Genomic DNA, 16306 nt, shown 5'->3' with positions numbered 1-16306 from the left:
TCTATCTATCTATCTATCTATATATATATATATATATATATATATAGAGAGAGAGAGAGAGAGAGAGAGAGAGAGAGAGAGAGAGAGAAATGGATAGATAGATAAAGATAGAAGTAGTATGGCATGATAAATAAAGACATGAAAATATGAATTTCATTCCTACCTCAGATACTTTCTAGCTGTGTGACCTTGAGCAAATCTCTTTGAGCCTAAGACCACCCAATAGAATTTATCTCTTAAATCTCTGACAAGCTGAGGGACACTCTCTACTAGTGAAGGGAGTCCCTACACCTGGAGTTCTCCACACCCACACAATCCCCAAACCTTTGTACATTCCTATATATATAGGAATATACTCTAAATGGGAGAAAAGGAGAGACAGACAGAAAAATGAGATGTTAAAGAGTTGAAGAGAATTTTGGAAGAGTCTCCAGTGTCTACACCTCCTGGTACACTTTCTTTGGAAAAAGATGAGATTCATCATTAGGGAGGAGATTCAGTAAGGGAGCAGTGAATGAACTGTTGAGAGGAACAGAATCAGAATGAGCTGAGTCCAAGCAACAGATGTTGGCTGGTCCAAATCTCTGTCACATTTACACTAGGAGAGAAGAAATTAATTTAGGGACATTTGCATGCATGGGTTTTTTTTTTGGTCATAAGCTTAGTAGAGTTTAGGGTTTGTCCTTAGAGACAGAAATCATTTCCTCCAAATTAATTTCTTTAAAACTCAGCTGTCGCAGCCTCCTAAGCCAAGAGGCTAAACAGATCTGATAGACATGAGGAGCTCTGGGGAGCCATACTGCCGGGGTCATAAATGAAAAGCTTCAGATAATTTTAATCTCATAGAAATACTCTGGGGTAATAACAACTGTTACAAATCACCTGCTCTATTCAACTCAGCCCACTTATTTATCCATCCCACTTCTGGAGAAGGAACTAGTGTCAGGCAGCTATGTTTGTGGCAGATGAGAAGAGCTTGGGGACAGCTGGGCAAGCTGGGTCCTTTTAAGTCATCCTGACAAAAACTGAACTATATCAGAAACATTGAAGGAAAATCAGAATGAGGCCAGTTACAGAGTAGAGAACAAATAGTTGTGGATGTCAGAAAGCAAAGGGGTACATTATGAGGAAACCCAAGTCAATTTTCAAGTGGAAAAATAATGAAGTTAGATTTCCAAATATTTCAACAAACAATAGAACTTTGAGAATTCAAGGGAAAGATTTGGTCCTGTAATTCTTCCACCTCCTAGGAAAGACAATCAGAAATGAAGACAGTAGGTCCAGACCTGAATGACTAGAAACAATATCCTTGGGCTGGGTCATGAAATCTTAGACTCAGAAAACATGACTTGGTATGTTCAATATCTTAAGCAAGGATCTGGCCCTGTTTGTATTTTACCCGGCTATGTTTTTCCTTGATTCTTTTGTGGCTTTATCACTTGGGATAATCATGGCCCCAGGTCCTGTTTTCTACCCTGGGAAACATATTTGGCTGATATAGAAACAAAGTCCAAGACTAGTGTTATAATAATTAATCTGGGATGAGATGGATGCCACCTTGACTAACAGGGATGGCAACTGAGAGATTCAGAATGTTCCCAGGTGCTGTGAACCAGGGGCAAATGTCGATTAGCCCCACCCTATATATACCCCCTGACTCCCTGACAGCTACAGTGGGGAACTCTCTGGACTCAGAGGCTGAGAACTAGAGATCACAGATCTCTGAGTTGAGACTTGAGCAAGGCTCTGTGAATCAAACTGGGCAGAGGGTGGCTGAAGGGTGATTGAAGGGTGGTGGAAGGGTGGTGAATAAGAAGACAGTAGGAAAGCCTGAATCTATTTCCTTGCTAGACTGTGAGAGCTAGTGTACCATCGACACTATTGGTGAGAGAGCTGAGACAATACAAAGACCATCAATATCTATCTTCAGTAATAGCCTTCCCTATTCTTTGGCTTGGCTGTGGCCAGGTCTGGTCAGAGATAGAGAGAGGGTGAAGACCTTAAGCCTCCACAAGCCTAGTAGCCTCCATTCCTGATTATCACTTAGTTTAATAATCAATAGAGCAATAGGGTTTCCAATCCCCAATCCTTTACCTTATTATCCTTTCCCTATCAATAGATAAACAATGTTTAATAGCAAGTACCTTCCTGAGTGGTCATTCTATCGTAGCCCTTAGGAAGGGAGTTCAAATACGCAGTCAGATCCTAATCATTATCCAAAGCTAACCAATAGCTCATTACCAATCTGTCCAAACCGGGTTGGGCCTAGAGAGGTTAACCATCCACCTAACCTCTCAAGGGTCCTCACTTGGGCAGCTGTTAAAGGAATCACTGACAGGTTAATCAACCAAACCCGTCAGGGAGAAGTGGATAATTTACAGTAGCAGCCAGGGTGAGAGGAGTAAGTGTTCCTCCCCACCAATTGCAGTTGAGGAGATCACAGACAGATACACATCATTATCATTATACATATATCTTCACTCCCCCATTCTTTTAACAGTAGTCTTTGCTAAGGACAGGTATCCCTTCCACATCGTGACTTTCCTCATCGTGATTTCAAATATGTCATGGGTCAGCATCAGAAATTAAATGAGAATTTCTTGGGAGTTTTGCAGAAACCATAGATGACATGCAAAAGCCAACATGTGACCTAGAAGAGAATTTAGAAACTCAGAAATGCATAAAATATGTGTATGATATTGTATGATATCAAGACATTTTATCTTTTAATACTCTAAATACACACAATTTCTTGTTTAAGGTTAAAATAAGTAAGGATTAAGAATTTGCAAAGAGAACACAAAAGTTAAAAATTTTACATGGATTTTCTAGATCTTGGGGACACTGCACTCCTAACCCCCAAGATATGGAAGGGATGCCTACTCTAACACAGATGTTTGAGATCAAGCATAAGGCTTAGTGGCACAAGATGTTGCCTTGAAGGTATTCCTCAGATAAGGTGTTTCTGAAGTACATAGTCAAATTATTCAAGATTCCATGACAGATGCATCTTGGGAGACAACCATGTTCAGTGCCTTCTATGTGAGGTCAAGAATGTGGAGTGAAATGAAGCACCCAAATGTGCCCAAGGTGTTCAGCATTGTCAGAGAAGATGTCTTGGCCAGAGTCCAAGTAAAAGAATTCTCTATCACCGACAACTTCCCTAATGTTTCTGTTCCCAAATGACATTGTCTTAGTTGCAATGAAATATTATAAAGCCTTCTCATTAATAATCACTAATAACAATAATGACATGAGATATCATTTCATTTGATCCTCACAACTCTTAGAGGTAAGTTCTATTATTATCCTCATTTTAAAGATCAGGAAACTAAAGCTGACAGACTTGCCTAGGATCACATAGCTATTGATATCTAAGGCAGAAATTGAACTCATTTCCTCCAAACTTCAATTACAATATGTTCTATCCATTTAATATCCACACTGGAAAAACAAAGTGGATAAAAATATATATATTGTTCAGATGATAACATGCAACTCGACGGATACCCATTGAGCTAGTCCTTCAATAGATATATGTATATGCAAATATTGAATATCTATCCAAAATATTATGTGTATATATTTGCTTGTACCAATATATGTAAATATATAGAAATGCTATAGATGAATAATTAGTTAATCCAAAACTGAGAAGGAGTAGGGTGTTTAACTGGATCACATCCAGAAAACTGTACAGTGGTTTCAGTGACGTGAAGCTTCTCGCTGCTACAAAATCCATCTCTTCAATTACAATAATCTTCCAAGTGATATACCATATGCCTATGAATCACAGAACACTATAATCTCATAAGAATAAAAATTATAAGTAACGCAAAGGTCGATGGAAAGACATATCATGGGGCCTGAATAAGTTTGCAATATAGGAAAAGCTTGAAAGACATCATGAAGATTATGGATGAGCAGTAAAGAGGGTACACCAATCATGTTGCAAGGGTAGGAGGCTATGGATGGATCCAGTCCCTACGATGGTACCCCTAAGAAGGTCAAAGGACCTGAAGAAGACATATAGCCCACAGGACTCGTCTGACAGTGTGTAAATCTTTGAGTGACACAGCAGATGGATGATGGCTGGGACCTAGAATTAAAAAGGAGGAATTTGGGGTTGTATTTGAAAGAAGAATATAAGTATAACAAGAATATAAGTCCCTTGATGGCAGGAGTGATTCTCATTATTGTCTTTAAATTCTAAACATCTAACATAATGCCTAACATATTATGCTTAATAAAGGTTGGTTGAATCCAATTGAATGGAATTGGGGAAATTGAGCAATATTTTTAATGATCACAAACTTCTCTACAAAACAGTTATTTATATATACACACACATGTTTGTGTGTGTGCATATGTATATATTTAATAGTAATGCTCTGTTGAGGCCATAGAGCAGTAAAGGTACATAACTGAAGAATGAAGATGATGTAGATCAAGATCTTTGAGCATTGGGAAGCCCTGGAAAGAAATGCTAGCTATCCTTTCCTTTCCTTTGATGGGGACCATATTGATTTTATAGGGCTTAAGGGACTGGTTTTCAATAGCTAGTTAGTTAAGGCAGAGAGAAAGGGCCCTGTATTGTTATTGGGAAGAAGAGAAGAAAAAACAGAAGGAAGGAAGGAAGGATGGAAGGAAGGATGGAAAGAAGGAAAGAAGGATGGAAAGAAGGAAGGGAAGGAGGGAAGAAGGAAGGAAAGAAAGAAGAGAGGAAGGAAGGAAGGAAGGAAAGAAAGAAGGAAGAGAGGAAAGAAGGAAGGGAGGGAAGAAGAAAGGAAGGAAAGAAGGAAGAAGGGAAGGAGGGAGGTTGGGAGAGAGGAGGAGGTGAAAGAGGAGTGAAAGGAGGAGGGGAATGAGGAGGAGAAAAGGCAGAAGAAGGTTAGAAGAGGGAGGAAGAGAGAGATGAGGAGAAGGCGAAGACGGGCACAGAGGAGGAGAATAAGGAGAAGAAAGTTGAAAAGGAGGAGAAGGAGGAGGAGAACTAGGGCTTGAGTTGATTTTTCAAGGGACTCATAAAATATTCTATAGATGCCAAAGAATGTAACATAGACAGATGGCCCAGCAGATGCTATAATAGAAAAGCGACTTACTACTGGGTGAACAGAAAAAAAAAAAAAACAAATAAGAAGGGCAGGGAAAAAGTAAACACTCTCCCATGGGCTGTCAGGACCATACTGCCTTGGCCTAAAAATTCTGCCTGTGCTCCACAGGACTAGAGTCCAAATGAAGCGTCCCCCTCCTCTCTCCCCTGAGGAGTTTGGCACAGAGTTCATCTCCTGAGCCGAGTTGCTTTTCTGTTGAATTGTACTTGACTGCAGGGTCAGAATGGTGTAATACAGTGGTTCCCAGCGTGGGAAAGGGACTCCCAGGAGGCATGGTGTGATGCCCAGGAATGTGGACAGGAGCTCTGCCTTTCCCCTTTCAGTGTTGGGTAGAGCAGAGTGATCCCATTGAGTGAGCAGTCATGGATGTGCCATGATCTGCACAGATTTCTTTGTTATCATCCATAGCCACCTCAGGTCTCCACCAGATACAACCCTCTTCCTGTCATGGGCCATCTTTCCAGTCAACCAGATTCATGCTCTCATTTCACATATAAATGTGAATAAAATGTACTATAAAGCAGTGATCATCAAAACAATCTGGTTAAGAAACAGAATGGTGGATCAATGGAATAGATTAGGGGTAAATGACCTCAGCATTCACTGCCTGCCTCTTCTCTACTGCCAAGACCACAACCCTCTCTCTCATGGATACCCCCAACTCTTCCAGTCTTCTCTCTTTCCTTTTCGCTTTCCACATAGCTCCCAAAATGACTTTCCTTAAGAACAAAACAAAACAAAACCTTCTTTCTATCTTAGAATCCATACTAGGAATTGGTTGCAAGGCAGAAGAGCAGTAAGGACTAGGCAATGGGAGTTAAGTGACTTGCCCAGGGCCACACAGCTAGAAGTGTCCAAGGTCAAATTTGAACTCAGGCCCTCCTGTCTCCAGCCCTCACACTGAATCTCACCTAGCTGCCCCTCAAAGAATTTTTTCTAAAGGCCAAGACTGACCTTATTACTCCTTCACCTTAGCAAATTCTAAGAATTCACACATATTGGGGCTTCATGCTTAATTTTTTTTCCAGAAGTATATGATAAAAAAAGTTTGTGTACGATTGCAGTGATGGTTAGATTGATGTTCGGGGAGACAGGAAAACCTGATGTCTAAACCTCTCTGCTGCTTATTGGCCATAAGGCCCTTTCTGAGCAATCTCTTAACCTTTAAGTTTGTGCAGCTCCCTCCGACTTCCCCGCTACGCCACAGATGAGTGGAGATCAGCTCCTGTGGAGGGACTATTCATATGGAGAGTTTCTCATACAGATAAATAAGGAAAGCACGGATCCTTCAGGGAATTCGGGTGTTTATTCAATAGTACCAAAGGAAATGACAGAAGAAGGGACGAGCTGGAGAAACCATATTGCCGGAGTGGTAGAGAAAGGTTCCACCGGCCGCTGGCCTCTAGCTAAACTCTGATGAGCAACGAGTGGGAGCTCCTGAAAACTCACCTCTGAACGGATCTCCTGGAATCCGTCTACTTTGTATTTATAAAACACCTCCCTGGAAGTGACCGAAAATGCTTTACGGTTGGTCAATGGTCAATTCAACAATTACGAACTAAGACAGTAAACGAAACATTAGGCACAAACAATCCCACACGAAATGTGACCTGCCCTCGAGGAGCTTGCGTTCTATCACTATAAAAAGTCATCTTTGTCTTCTTTAGGGTTTGGGCAGGGCGTGGAGACCTCCACCTCTATTTTAAGAGGCAGAAATTGGTGCCGGATCTCTGAATAGCCGCTGCCTTTGCTCCCTGCGCCCCCCACAGCCCACCAGTCTTTTTCACCTCATGAACTTGCTTTTTTAAAACCCTTTAACCAATCAGTACTGAGCGTCGTTTCCTGGGCGGAAGAACTGTAAGGGCTGGGCAATGAGGGTTCAGCGGCTTGTCCATCTAGGAGGTGTCTGAGGCCAGATCTGAACCCCAACTCTAGACCTGGTTCTCAATCCACTGGCATATCTAGCTGCCCCCAAATGAGCCTCCTTCTTAGGAGCTTTCCTGAAGTGTCGGGTAATGGCAATCCCCTCTTGGGCTTTGGAGCAGGTGTGGATTCTGTGACTAACCCTGTGGTGGGGAGGAGAGTCTTTGATTGGCAGTAATTGCATAGCTGGAACAGGGATACAGGGAAAGGCATTAGTTAGCTGGAACTGGTCCCTTCCCTTCATTTGCCTTCTTCCTACCTGGCAGCCTCCCATGGAGAGAGGACAGACAATGGCATTAGAAGCCCTCCTTGTCGCAGGTTGACAGGCTTCAGGTTTTTGCCACGGTGTTTGCTCTCACGTTCTTGGTGAGGAAGAAGGCCATGATCCTATGAGCTTGGAAAGCCACCCGAAACCTGGCACATGAGTCGAGGCTGGCCTTCTCAGCTGGGCATCTGTGTCCGGGAAGGACGAAGGACCTTTTGAACCCAGCCAAGGGTCACTAAAAGAGCAGCTCTCCCAGCCACGTTGCAGCATTTGGACCCGAACCTGGAGGAACCAGTGCTGTATGGAAACTGTCATCTGAGCCCGAGTTCCACTAAGACAAGGGGGTATGGGGTATGGCGTGCCCCCTGGGTGTTGGGAGGGAAATGCTGGCCCTTCCATTCTTGCAATATCTTTTATTTTTTCTAATAGTCTTTTTTTTTTTTTTTTTTAACCCTTAACTTCTGTGTATTGGCTCCAAGGCGGAAGAGTGGTAAGGGCTAGGTGATGGGGGTCAAGTGACTTGCCCAGGGTCACACAGCTGGGAAGTGTCTGAGGCTGGATTTGAACCCAGGACCTCCCGTCTCTAGGCCTGGCTCTCCATCCATTGAGCTACCCAGTTGCCCCCTTACAATATCTTTTAATGTTCCTTTTTTTTTTTTTTTAATCCTTGTACTTGGGTGTATTGTCTCATAGGTGGAAGATTGGTAAAGGTGGGCAATGGGGGTCAAGTGACTTGCCCAGGGTCACACAGCTGGGAAGTGGCTGAGGCCAGGTTTGAACCTAGGACCTCTTGTCTCTAGGCCCGACTCTCACTCCACTGAGCTACTCAGCTGCCCCCTTGCAATATCTTTTAAATAAATATCCCTTTGGAAAAGCTAAATGATGTTCTTTGGTAAAATGGAACTTGGATGCTAGCCACTGGCAGCTAACAGCGGAGGGATGGGACACTTGAGCCAGTAGCGTTAGAGAAGTTATACTCCAACTCCTCTGGGGGACCCAGAGAAAATTAAGGGGGGAGGCAGAGCTGACCTTGCTCCGGGAGAGGGAGAACAGAGTCATCACCGCCTAAGTAGAAAGAGCTGACTAGCAGAATATGTTTCCAGAGACTAGTTCCGAATTCTGGATCCAATAAGGAACAAGCGAGTGCCTTAAGACTCAGCAATCATCCGTCCCTGAAGCGAAGGGCACTAGTGTTCTCCCAAGGACAGAATGCGGCTCAGGCTGGAACATACCCAGCGAGAATAATCACTCGTGGATGAGCAGGGCTAATCTCTCTCTCACATAAACAAAGTGCCATCGTCGCCATCAGCCGCTGCATTGGTGAGACTGTTCTTTAGACCGTGTGACATTCCATCGCCTGCTTCTGAGCAGGACAAGGACTCCTGGCTTCGGAGACGCGGCACGCCATATCGTCGGACCAGTCTAAGTCCCGGTGAATCGCCATCACTCACTATTCTTGGCATCCTTGGTGGCAATCGTGCATTTGGAGCAAAAAGGATGCCCCATGATGCCAGTGTTGGTTTTGCCAGGGTTCATGAGGTGCAGGAAACATTTAGGGCTTTATCTTTCCCATTTCATAGACTAGCAAGTCTACTGAGCCCACCAGAGCCCTGGATGTCCAGTCCAGAGGCACGAATGCCTCTTACCCACTCTTCGCACCTCCAATGGATGGACGGTTCATGCTCTTAAGGAGTCTGTGTCTATAATGACCCGGAATGAACACCTTTGATTTTGGTCCCTCCCTGAGGGCTTTTCTCCCAGGTATCGGCACAACTTGGCAGCCGATGATTTCCCTATTTGAAGGGATCTCAAAAATGTTTCCCTACAAATGGGCAAGTTCTCCTGCATTTGTAAACATAACCAGAAAAATAGAATGTAAGCCCCTTGCGGGCAGGAACTCTGTGTGTGTGTGTGTGTGTGTGTGTGCGCGTGTGCGCACACTTAGCACAATGTCTGGTAAGTAGCCGGCGCTTAATGCATTCTTGTTGAATCCACTTGTATTAAATCTCCGGTAATGGGTTATTCCAGAGACACACAGGTTGCTCATTATTTCCCTCATCCAGCCAGTGTTGCCTCAGCTTCCCTCTTCCCATGCTGCTTATCAAAATCCTCAATTTAAATGGCACCTCCTCCAGGATGACTTCCCTGATCTTCCCCTCTCCTAGTGATGTTCTCTGTCCTTCCTCTATTATATAAGACTGTGAGCTGTTAAAACAAACAGTTCTCACTGCCCGCTTCAGTGCTTTATCCATGTGTCTCGTTTCTCCTTCCCAGAGGACGAGGCTGGCTCTTCTTTACCTCTCTGTCCTGTGTAGAGCTTGTGATGGGGATTGGTGCAGCCTGAGTGCTTAACACATATTCATTGACTCAGGGAAACTGGCCTCACCCCAAAGGGATTCAGTGACTCCATCCAATAGCAAAGTGATTTCAGCCAAACGGCTCCTCCAAGCCACATCTCCTTTACCTAGTTTTGCTGGCTCACTTCTCTCTGGTGCCATAGTTTTTATATGGGATTGAGAACACTGTCACATTTTATGCTCAGATGATCTGGGTGGACCTTATTGAACTGGTAACGCCTTTTGATTTGTTCTAACAAAACATTAATCTAAAAGAAGAGACATTCCCTCTCCCCTCCACTTTTATATAATGCTATTCTTTGGCACTCATGTAGAACAAACTCCCACTTATCCAGAATTCAGATTACTGGAAAACTCCCAAGCGGGACTGGTTTGTTTTGTTTTGTTTTGCATGCTACATGGGATGCTTCATGCAGAAGCCCCAGCCCCCCAAATCAGCTGCACCCTCCTTCCTCCATTAAAACTATCAAGCCTATTACATGCACATTTGGAGTTTTATTTCAATTCAATCCAAAACATACTTATCAAGTATCTAGTCTATATAGAACACTGTGGAAGTCCCTGGGAATAGAAAGGATGCTCCTATAACCAGTGGATTTTTTCTGCATTCTTAGCCTCAAACTTAGTAATGCTCATTGAACTGAATTAAATTGCTGAACTTTTCAAATGTTTACCATTATTTGAGGTAGCCATAGAGGGACAAGGAAATGGTATGACAGCCTTTGAAGACCAGCAGCCAAAATGACCAAGAGGAGCAGGTAATTTGGATTAACACCGAGCCCTCCCACTCTTCCTCCTGGGATATAGCAGGATCCGAGGTTATTGGCAGGAGAGAGCTGGGGCATCAATGGGCTGCCTGCTCTTGCTGCCCCAACTGCAAGGGACTATGGTTGCCTGTTCTTTGTTTCCCCCTTTTTCCCTCATCACACTTAAATTTTCAGATTTGACTCTGTGGAGACTCTCGGAGGAGTATTATTGGAACTCAGAAATACTCTCCTGTTGGATTCTCTCTGCTTTTGAATTGTCCTGGTTCCCACTGCTAGACACAGAAATATAGGTGGGTTTAGAGAAGTTAGCTAGCAGGAAGAATGGAATCTGATATATGGATGATCAGATAATAAAGATTCTTGGTAGTCGACTCTTTGTTTAATGGAATCACAAACAAGGGGGATGGATTTGGGAAAGGAAAGGAAATCCTCTCACTTCTATTGCCTTCTTTTTTAAGAACAATAAAGCATATTTAATTGAAAGTAGGGCTTCCTAACCTGAGGTCCACCAATCCCTCCAGATTCCATGGATAGATTTTGAAGAATCCATGAATGTGGATGGGGAAAAAATTATATCTTTATTTTTACTTGAGCATTTGAAATTGAGCATTTCCTTCCATTACAGATAAAGACAACAAACATTATTCCAAGAAGAGATCCGAAAGGATCTATAACCTAAATCCTTTTCAGAATCCCTGGCCTTAAGGTAAGCATTGAAGACCCACAAGACTTTGAGGCCAAATGAGACTTTATGTCCAATTGGGCCCTCCTGAATGGGCTCCATAGGCTACTTGTAGCAGAGTACCAAGAAGCTGAATTACTTTCTTTCTTTTTTTTTTTTTTTTTAACCCTTCCCTTCCATCTTAGAAACAATCCTGTGTATTGGTTCCAAGGTAGGAGAGTGGTAAGGGCTGGACAGCTGGGGTTAAGTGACTTGCTCAGGGTCAAACAGCTGGGAACTGTTCCCTTAGCCTCCCTGCTCCATCACTTTCAACTGGGTAATGCCACTCACTGACCTTCCATGGGTGTGTTACTGTCCGGCCGATTGGCAAAGACAACATCCACATATTCGAGCTGCAGTCTCTGGAGGGAACCCTTCAGTCCTGGAAGAAGCAAAAGAAACACATACTTACATACAATCAATGGCATTAGAAATTCCCTTAAGTCAATTCTGGACAAGTCAACAACTCAACAAGCATTTATTAGATAGCGACCATGTGCTAAGCACCTGTGCCAAGAGCTGTGGATAGAACGAAAAGGGAAAACAGACCTTGACCTGAAGGTGCTTCCATTCTAATGGATGGAAAAACGCCTCAACCAGTGAAAAATGCCAAAGTACTCCTTGGGGTATCCTTCATAGGCTTTTTGTCTCTTTCAGTGATATCAATGCTTGGATTAGAAAACACAGTTGAAACTGAAATCAGTAAACATTTGCTGAATGTTTTCCTGTTCTAGTGCTCATATTCTTCAGAGACTCAGAGCCACTGAGTCTAGAGACAGATTGAAGAATAAAAACTGCTTCATCTTTCTCCTTAAAAACTGAAAACATGTCCTTAAGTTTAATTTCTCTGGCTTTCAGGTTCCTTAGCTATAAAGTAATGGGTTTGGATTGCATGTTCTTCCTCTGGAGCTAGTGAGCCTGTATTTTATTATCTTAATGACTATTTCCATCCAGTTGGTTTCCTTTGTGATGCAGTGCTTAACACAGTGTCCGAAACACAGTAAGTGCATAATAAATGCTTATTGCCTGATGAATCGATCCTCTGTTTTTAATTTTATGCACTTAAAAACATGATTCTGGGAAGGGTTCTGCAGGCTTCACCAGACCACCACACGCAAAAAGTGGAAAACTCTTGGACTAGATGAAGTTCCTTCTGGTTCTTGTCTCTAAAGTCAACGATTCTATAATTTTTTCCCTTGAATTCAAAGGATTAAAAAAACCCACCAGATTATGCTTTTAGAACTAGAAGAGAGCTCAGCATTAATCTAGTTCAACCCCTTCATTTTTCAGATGAGGACCCTGAATTCCAAAGAGGTAAGTGATCTTCCTAGGGTTCCTGTGATAAGGAACAGGTTCTTGGACTCCTGTTCAATGTTCTTGAACACAAAAATTACTTCCCCAGTTGCTTATTGACACAATTGATTAGGTAAACAGGGGTGATTGTGCATATATGAGGCTCCCAGTGTGGGAAGTCTCTTCCCCAATTACAGAGCACATATTGTGTTTTTATGTCTTGTCATACTCTTTGTGACTCTATTTGAGGTTTGCTTGGCAGAGATATTGCAGTGGTTTGCCATTTCTCAGATGAGGGAACGGAGGCAAACAGGATTAAGTGACTTGCCCAGGGTTACACAATATCAGAACTATACAGAATAATTAAATTCAATTTAGATACAACGGAACACTACAATTTATGAGGAAATGAATTGAGGGTTTGACCTAGAACACTAATACACAGATCATGGTTTGTAGAACTCCAAAATATTCTCTCATTTTTATTCTCGTTTTTCAGATAAACAACTAATTTGTTAAGAGTCTCAAATAAACAATAAGAAAACTTCGAAAAATAGTGAGAGAAATGAGAATTAGACCTCTGGGCCTGACAGCTATATCCAAGTTCTCATTACGTGATTGCTTGCTGTGAGTAGTCTGAGAAACTCATTAATTTTGCTAAAACTAACATTTTCCTGAAATATTATGTGGAGTGTGATTCAAAGCATCCAAAAGAAAGAAAGATGTTACCTCATTTTCTTGAGAAACTATATTTTCTTATCAGTTCATTTAATTACATGGAAGCACTGAATGTTTTAAATGTGTTTTTTATTTTATTTATAAAAGTCATTCTGGGCTAAATGAAGTTCTCTCAAATTTAAATTTGATTGGTTTAATTTGACCCTTTGGCTGGTTTATAGGTCAACTCAATAGGAGAATGAAGGGTCAGATTATGGCTTGGGAGGTATTTCAATCACTGAGATGACAATGGATGTGTGAAGGGTAAAGGCCAGGTTCATGTAAAGGGTTAATTTAGCTGATGCCAGACATTCTTGGAAGAAGTAATGATAGGGTTTAGTAGAAGACTCGAGACCTCATATATACTGAATTCTCATCCCTGCTTTCATTACCAAAGCAGAATTTCCCATCTCTGTTTCTATACCATCCTAAAACTAGAGTATTTCCAATTTTCCAGATGGGTTCTTTGAACTTCCTAAAATATTTCTCAAAACAAAATCAATGTAATTCCTTTGAATTTATCAGAAAATCTGTGCTATGGATCACTTCTGATGTGATTTTATCTACTCCCCTACACATCCTGAAAAAACTATATTTCCTTTAAATAATCTACATTGTTTTAGGGTAGAACTTTCTAGTGTTTTTTTAAATAGAATTATCCTCCCCCTATTCTTTTTTTCTTTTAAACCCTTACCTTCCATCTTAGAATCAATACTGGGTATTAGTTCCAAGGCAGAAGAGTGGTAAGGGCTAGGCAATGGAGGGTTAACTGACTTGCCCAGGGTCACACAATTAGAGAGTGTCCAAGGCCAGATTTGAACCCAGGACCTCCCATCTCTGGGCCTGACTCTCAATCCACTGAGCCACCCAGCTGCTCCTCCCACCCCACCCATTCTTTTTTTTTTTTTTCCTTTTTTTTTTAAACCCTCACCTTCCATCTTGGAGTCAATACTGTGTATTGGCTCCAAGGCAGAAGAGCGGTAAGGGTGGGCAATGGGGGGTCAAGTGACTTGCCCAGGGTCACACAGCTGGGAAGTGTCTGAGGCCAGACTTGAACCTAGGACTTCCTGTCTCTAGGCCCCCCTGTTCTTTTTAAAAAATATATATATATCCATTAAGTTTCTAGTGCAAATGTATATATTTCCCCTCAAAAATGGCTGTCAGAATCAATTGAGGTGAATGAACACGGCTCACAAAATATACATCCCCAGAAAGTTGCAGATCAAACTTTGGGGAGGCTAAATCATAATTTCAAAGCACTGGGAGCCCTTTGCTACTTAAAGGAAGTTTGGGATGAACTCTTTTGCAAAGGAAAGCCTCTTTCTGGAAGACATTTACCCCAGGTAACCAGTTTTTTTATTTGAATTTGGGTGTCCCAGCTTAGATCTGAAATATTTACAATATTAATCCTAAAAAAAATAAGGAAAAGAAAGCTTTTTATCAGCTATCTCCCCCCAAAAAAGGAAGTAAGGGCAAGCATGTTGCTTATCAAGGGCAAGCCGTGATGGGTAGGTTATCCCTGCCAGGGCTTTCATGGGGATCAAGTGAGAGATAACACTCTTAAGTGTGTCTGAAGCCATAAAGCCAGCTTTCATGTCAGGTCTTAGAATCCTTCGCTTCCTTCTAAGCTCTGGTTCAGACAGTATCTTTCCCAAGAGGCATTTTCTGAACTCCTCAGATCTCAAGGGCTTGGAGTCAGAAACACCCAAGTTTAAATCCAATCTTTAAATCAATTTAAATTTAAAATCAGGTCAGAAAGACCTGAGTTTCAATCCAAATTGACTAGCTTGTGTGAGCCTGGGCAAGTCTCAATCTCTTTCTGCTTCAGATTCCTCATCTGTAAAATGGAGAGAACAATAGTACCCCCTCCCAGGGTTGGTATGAAGATCAAATGAGATCATATTTGTGAAGATGCTTCTGGGTTTGATCTTTGTATTCCTAACATCATGCAAAATGCTTTGGATTTGGTCAGGGGAGAGGATATAAATCTGTTATTTCCCTGTTATTGGGAGCTCCTGGGGAGAAAATTTCCTTTACCAATGAGGATGGACACTTTACATTCTCAGAGAGTTTTCTGGGGGCAGTGAGACACCGAGCATCCCACCCAAGGTCCTGCAGCCAGGACAGGCGAGAGGAGGAAGCAAAACCCAGAATTCCTGGCTCAGGGGTCAGCTCTCTATGTACCCATGCTTAAAACTGTTGGGAAATTCAATTAAATTATTAGACCAATGGAGAGTAAGATGTGGCAGCCAGTTCTCTTCCATTGCTGTGGGAGGCCAATAAGAGAAACAGTCTCAAATAGATAAAAATCTGAGACTCCTTTTTTGACCCCTTTTATGATCCGTACCTTTTCTTATTGGAAAAACCTTATAGACTTATTGAAAAGCTTTAAGTTCCCAGCAAACCAGAAGGTACAGAATTAACAAGGAGAGAAAAAATTTCTCTCCTTAATAATTAAGAAGCCTGAACTCCAAAAAATATATTACTTAGATAATCAAGGCTGAAAACGGACAAAGCTAGGTGCAATCCTGTAAATCAAGAGTGCAGGACTCAATTTGTTTAGGATCTCTATGAAATATATTTCTGCTCCCAGAATTAAACTCCCACTAACTGGTGGTTGGAATTTGGCCTTCGACCCTGGACCTATCTCTCTACTTTTTAGATTCTAAAGGGTTTTTGTATAATTTGTAACCCCTTCACAGCTGTGATTCTTTTCTCTGTGCTCTTTGTATGATACCAGTATATATTAAGCTCAAGACTCCATGGCAAGTTGGAGCAGTTATGAGCTGAGCATTTAATCTGACTGTTCTCATTCCTTCCAGCACCACTAAACGCCACTCAGAACCCCCAGAAATATGCAGCTGGCTCTCTATACATTGCTGATGAAACTGATTCACCATCACATCATTTAAAAGTCAAACTTTTGGAATATTCCTTTAATAATGTCAGGCAAAGGGCTCATTTCATTCACCTAACAAGATCTATAGTCACATTTGGCAAAGAAGCACTAGAGCGTTTTTAGCATTAGTTGGGAATTTTGTGGCATTGAACTAAAGGGAAAAACCCATTGAGAGAGAGAGAAAGAGAGAGAGAGAGAGAGAAAGAGAGAGAGAGAGAGAGAGAGAGAGAGAGAGAGAGAGAGAGAGAGA

At 42.0% G+C, this 16306-nt stretch overlaps 1 protein-coding gene across 1 annotated transcript in view; it reads right to left on the bottom strand.

Moving 5' to 3' along the window:
* Window positions 1-16306, bottom strand: part of KCNAB1 (potassium voltage-gated channel subfamily A regulatory beta subunit 1) — a 434965-nt gene that overhangs the window by 73942 nt on the left and 344717 nt on the right. The window contains exon 10 of the mRNA XM_044669530.1: window positions 11443-11529. Coding sequence (XP_044525465.1) covers window positions 11443-11529 — 87 coding nt within the window. The remainder of the gene's footprint in view (window positions 1-11442; window positions 11530-16306) is intronic.

This window comes from Gracilinanus agilis, chromosome 3, assembly GCF_016433145.1.
Source record: "Gracilinanus agilis isolate LMUSP501 chromosome 3, AgileGrace, whole genome shotgun sequence".
NCBI lineage: Eukaryota > Metazoa > Chordata > Mammalia > Didelphimorphia > Didelphidae > Gracilinanus > Gracilinanus agilis.
Note: the sequence above shows the minus strand (reverse complement) of the source record. Positions and strands in the feature narration are given on the sequence as shown.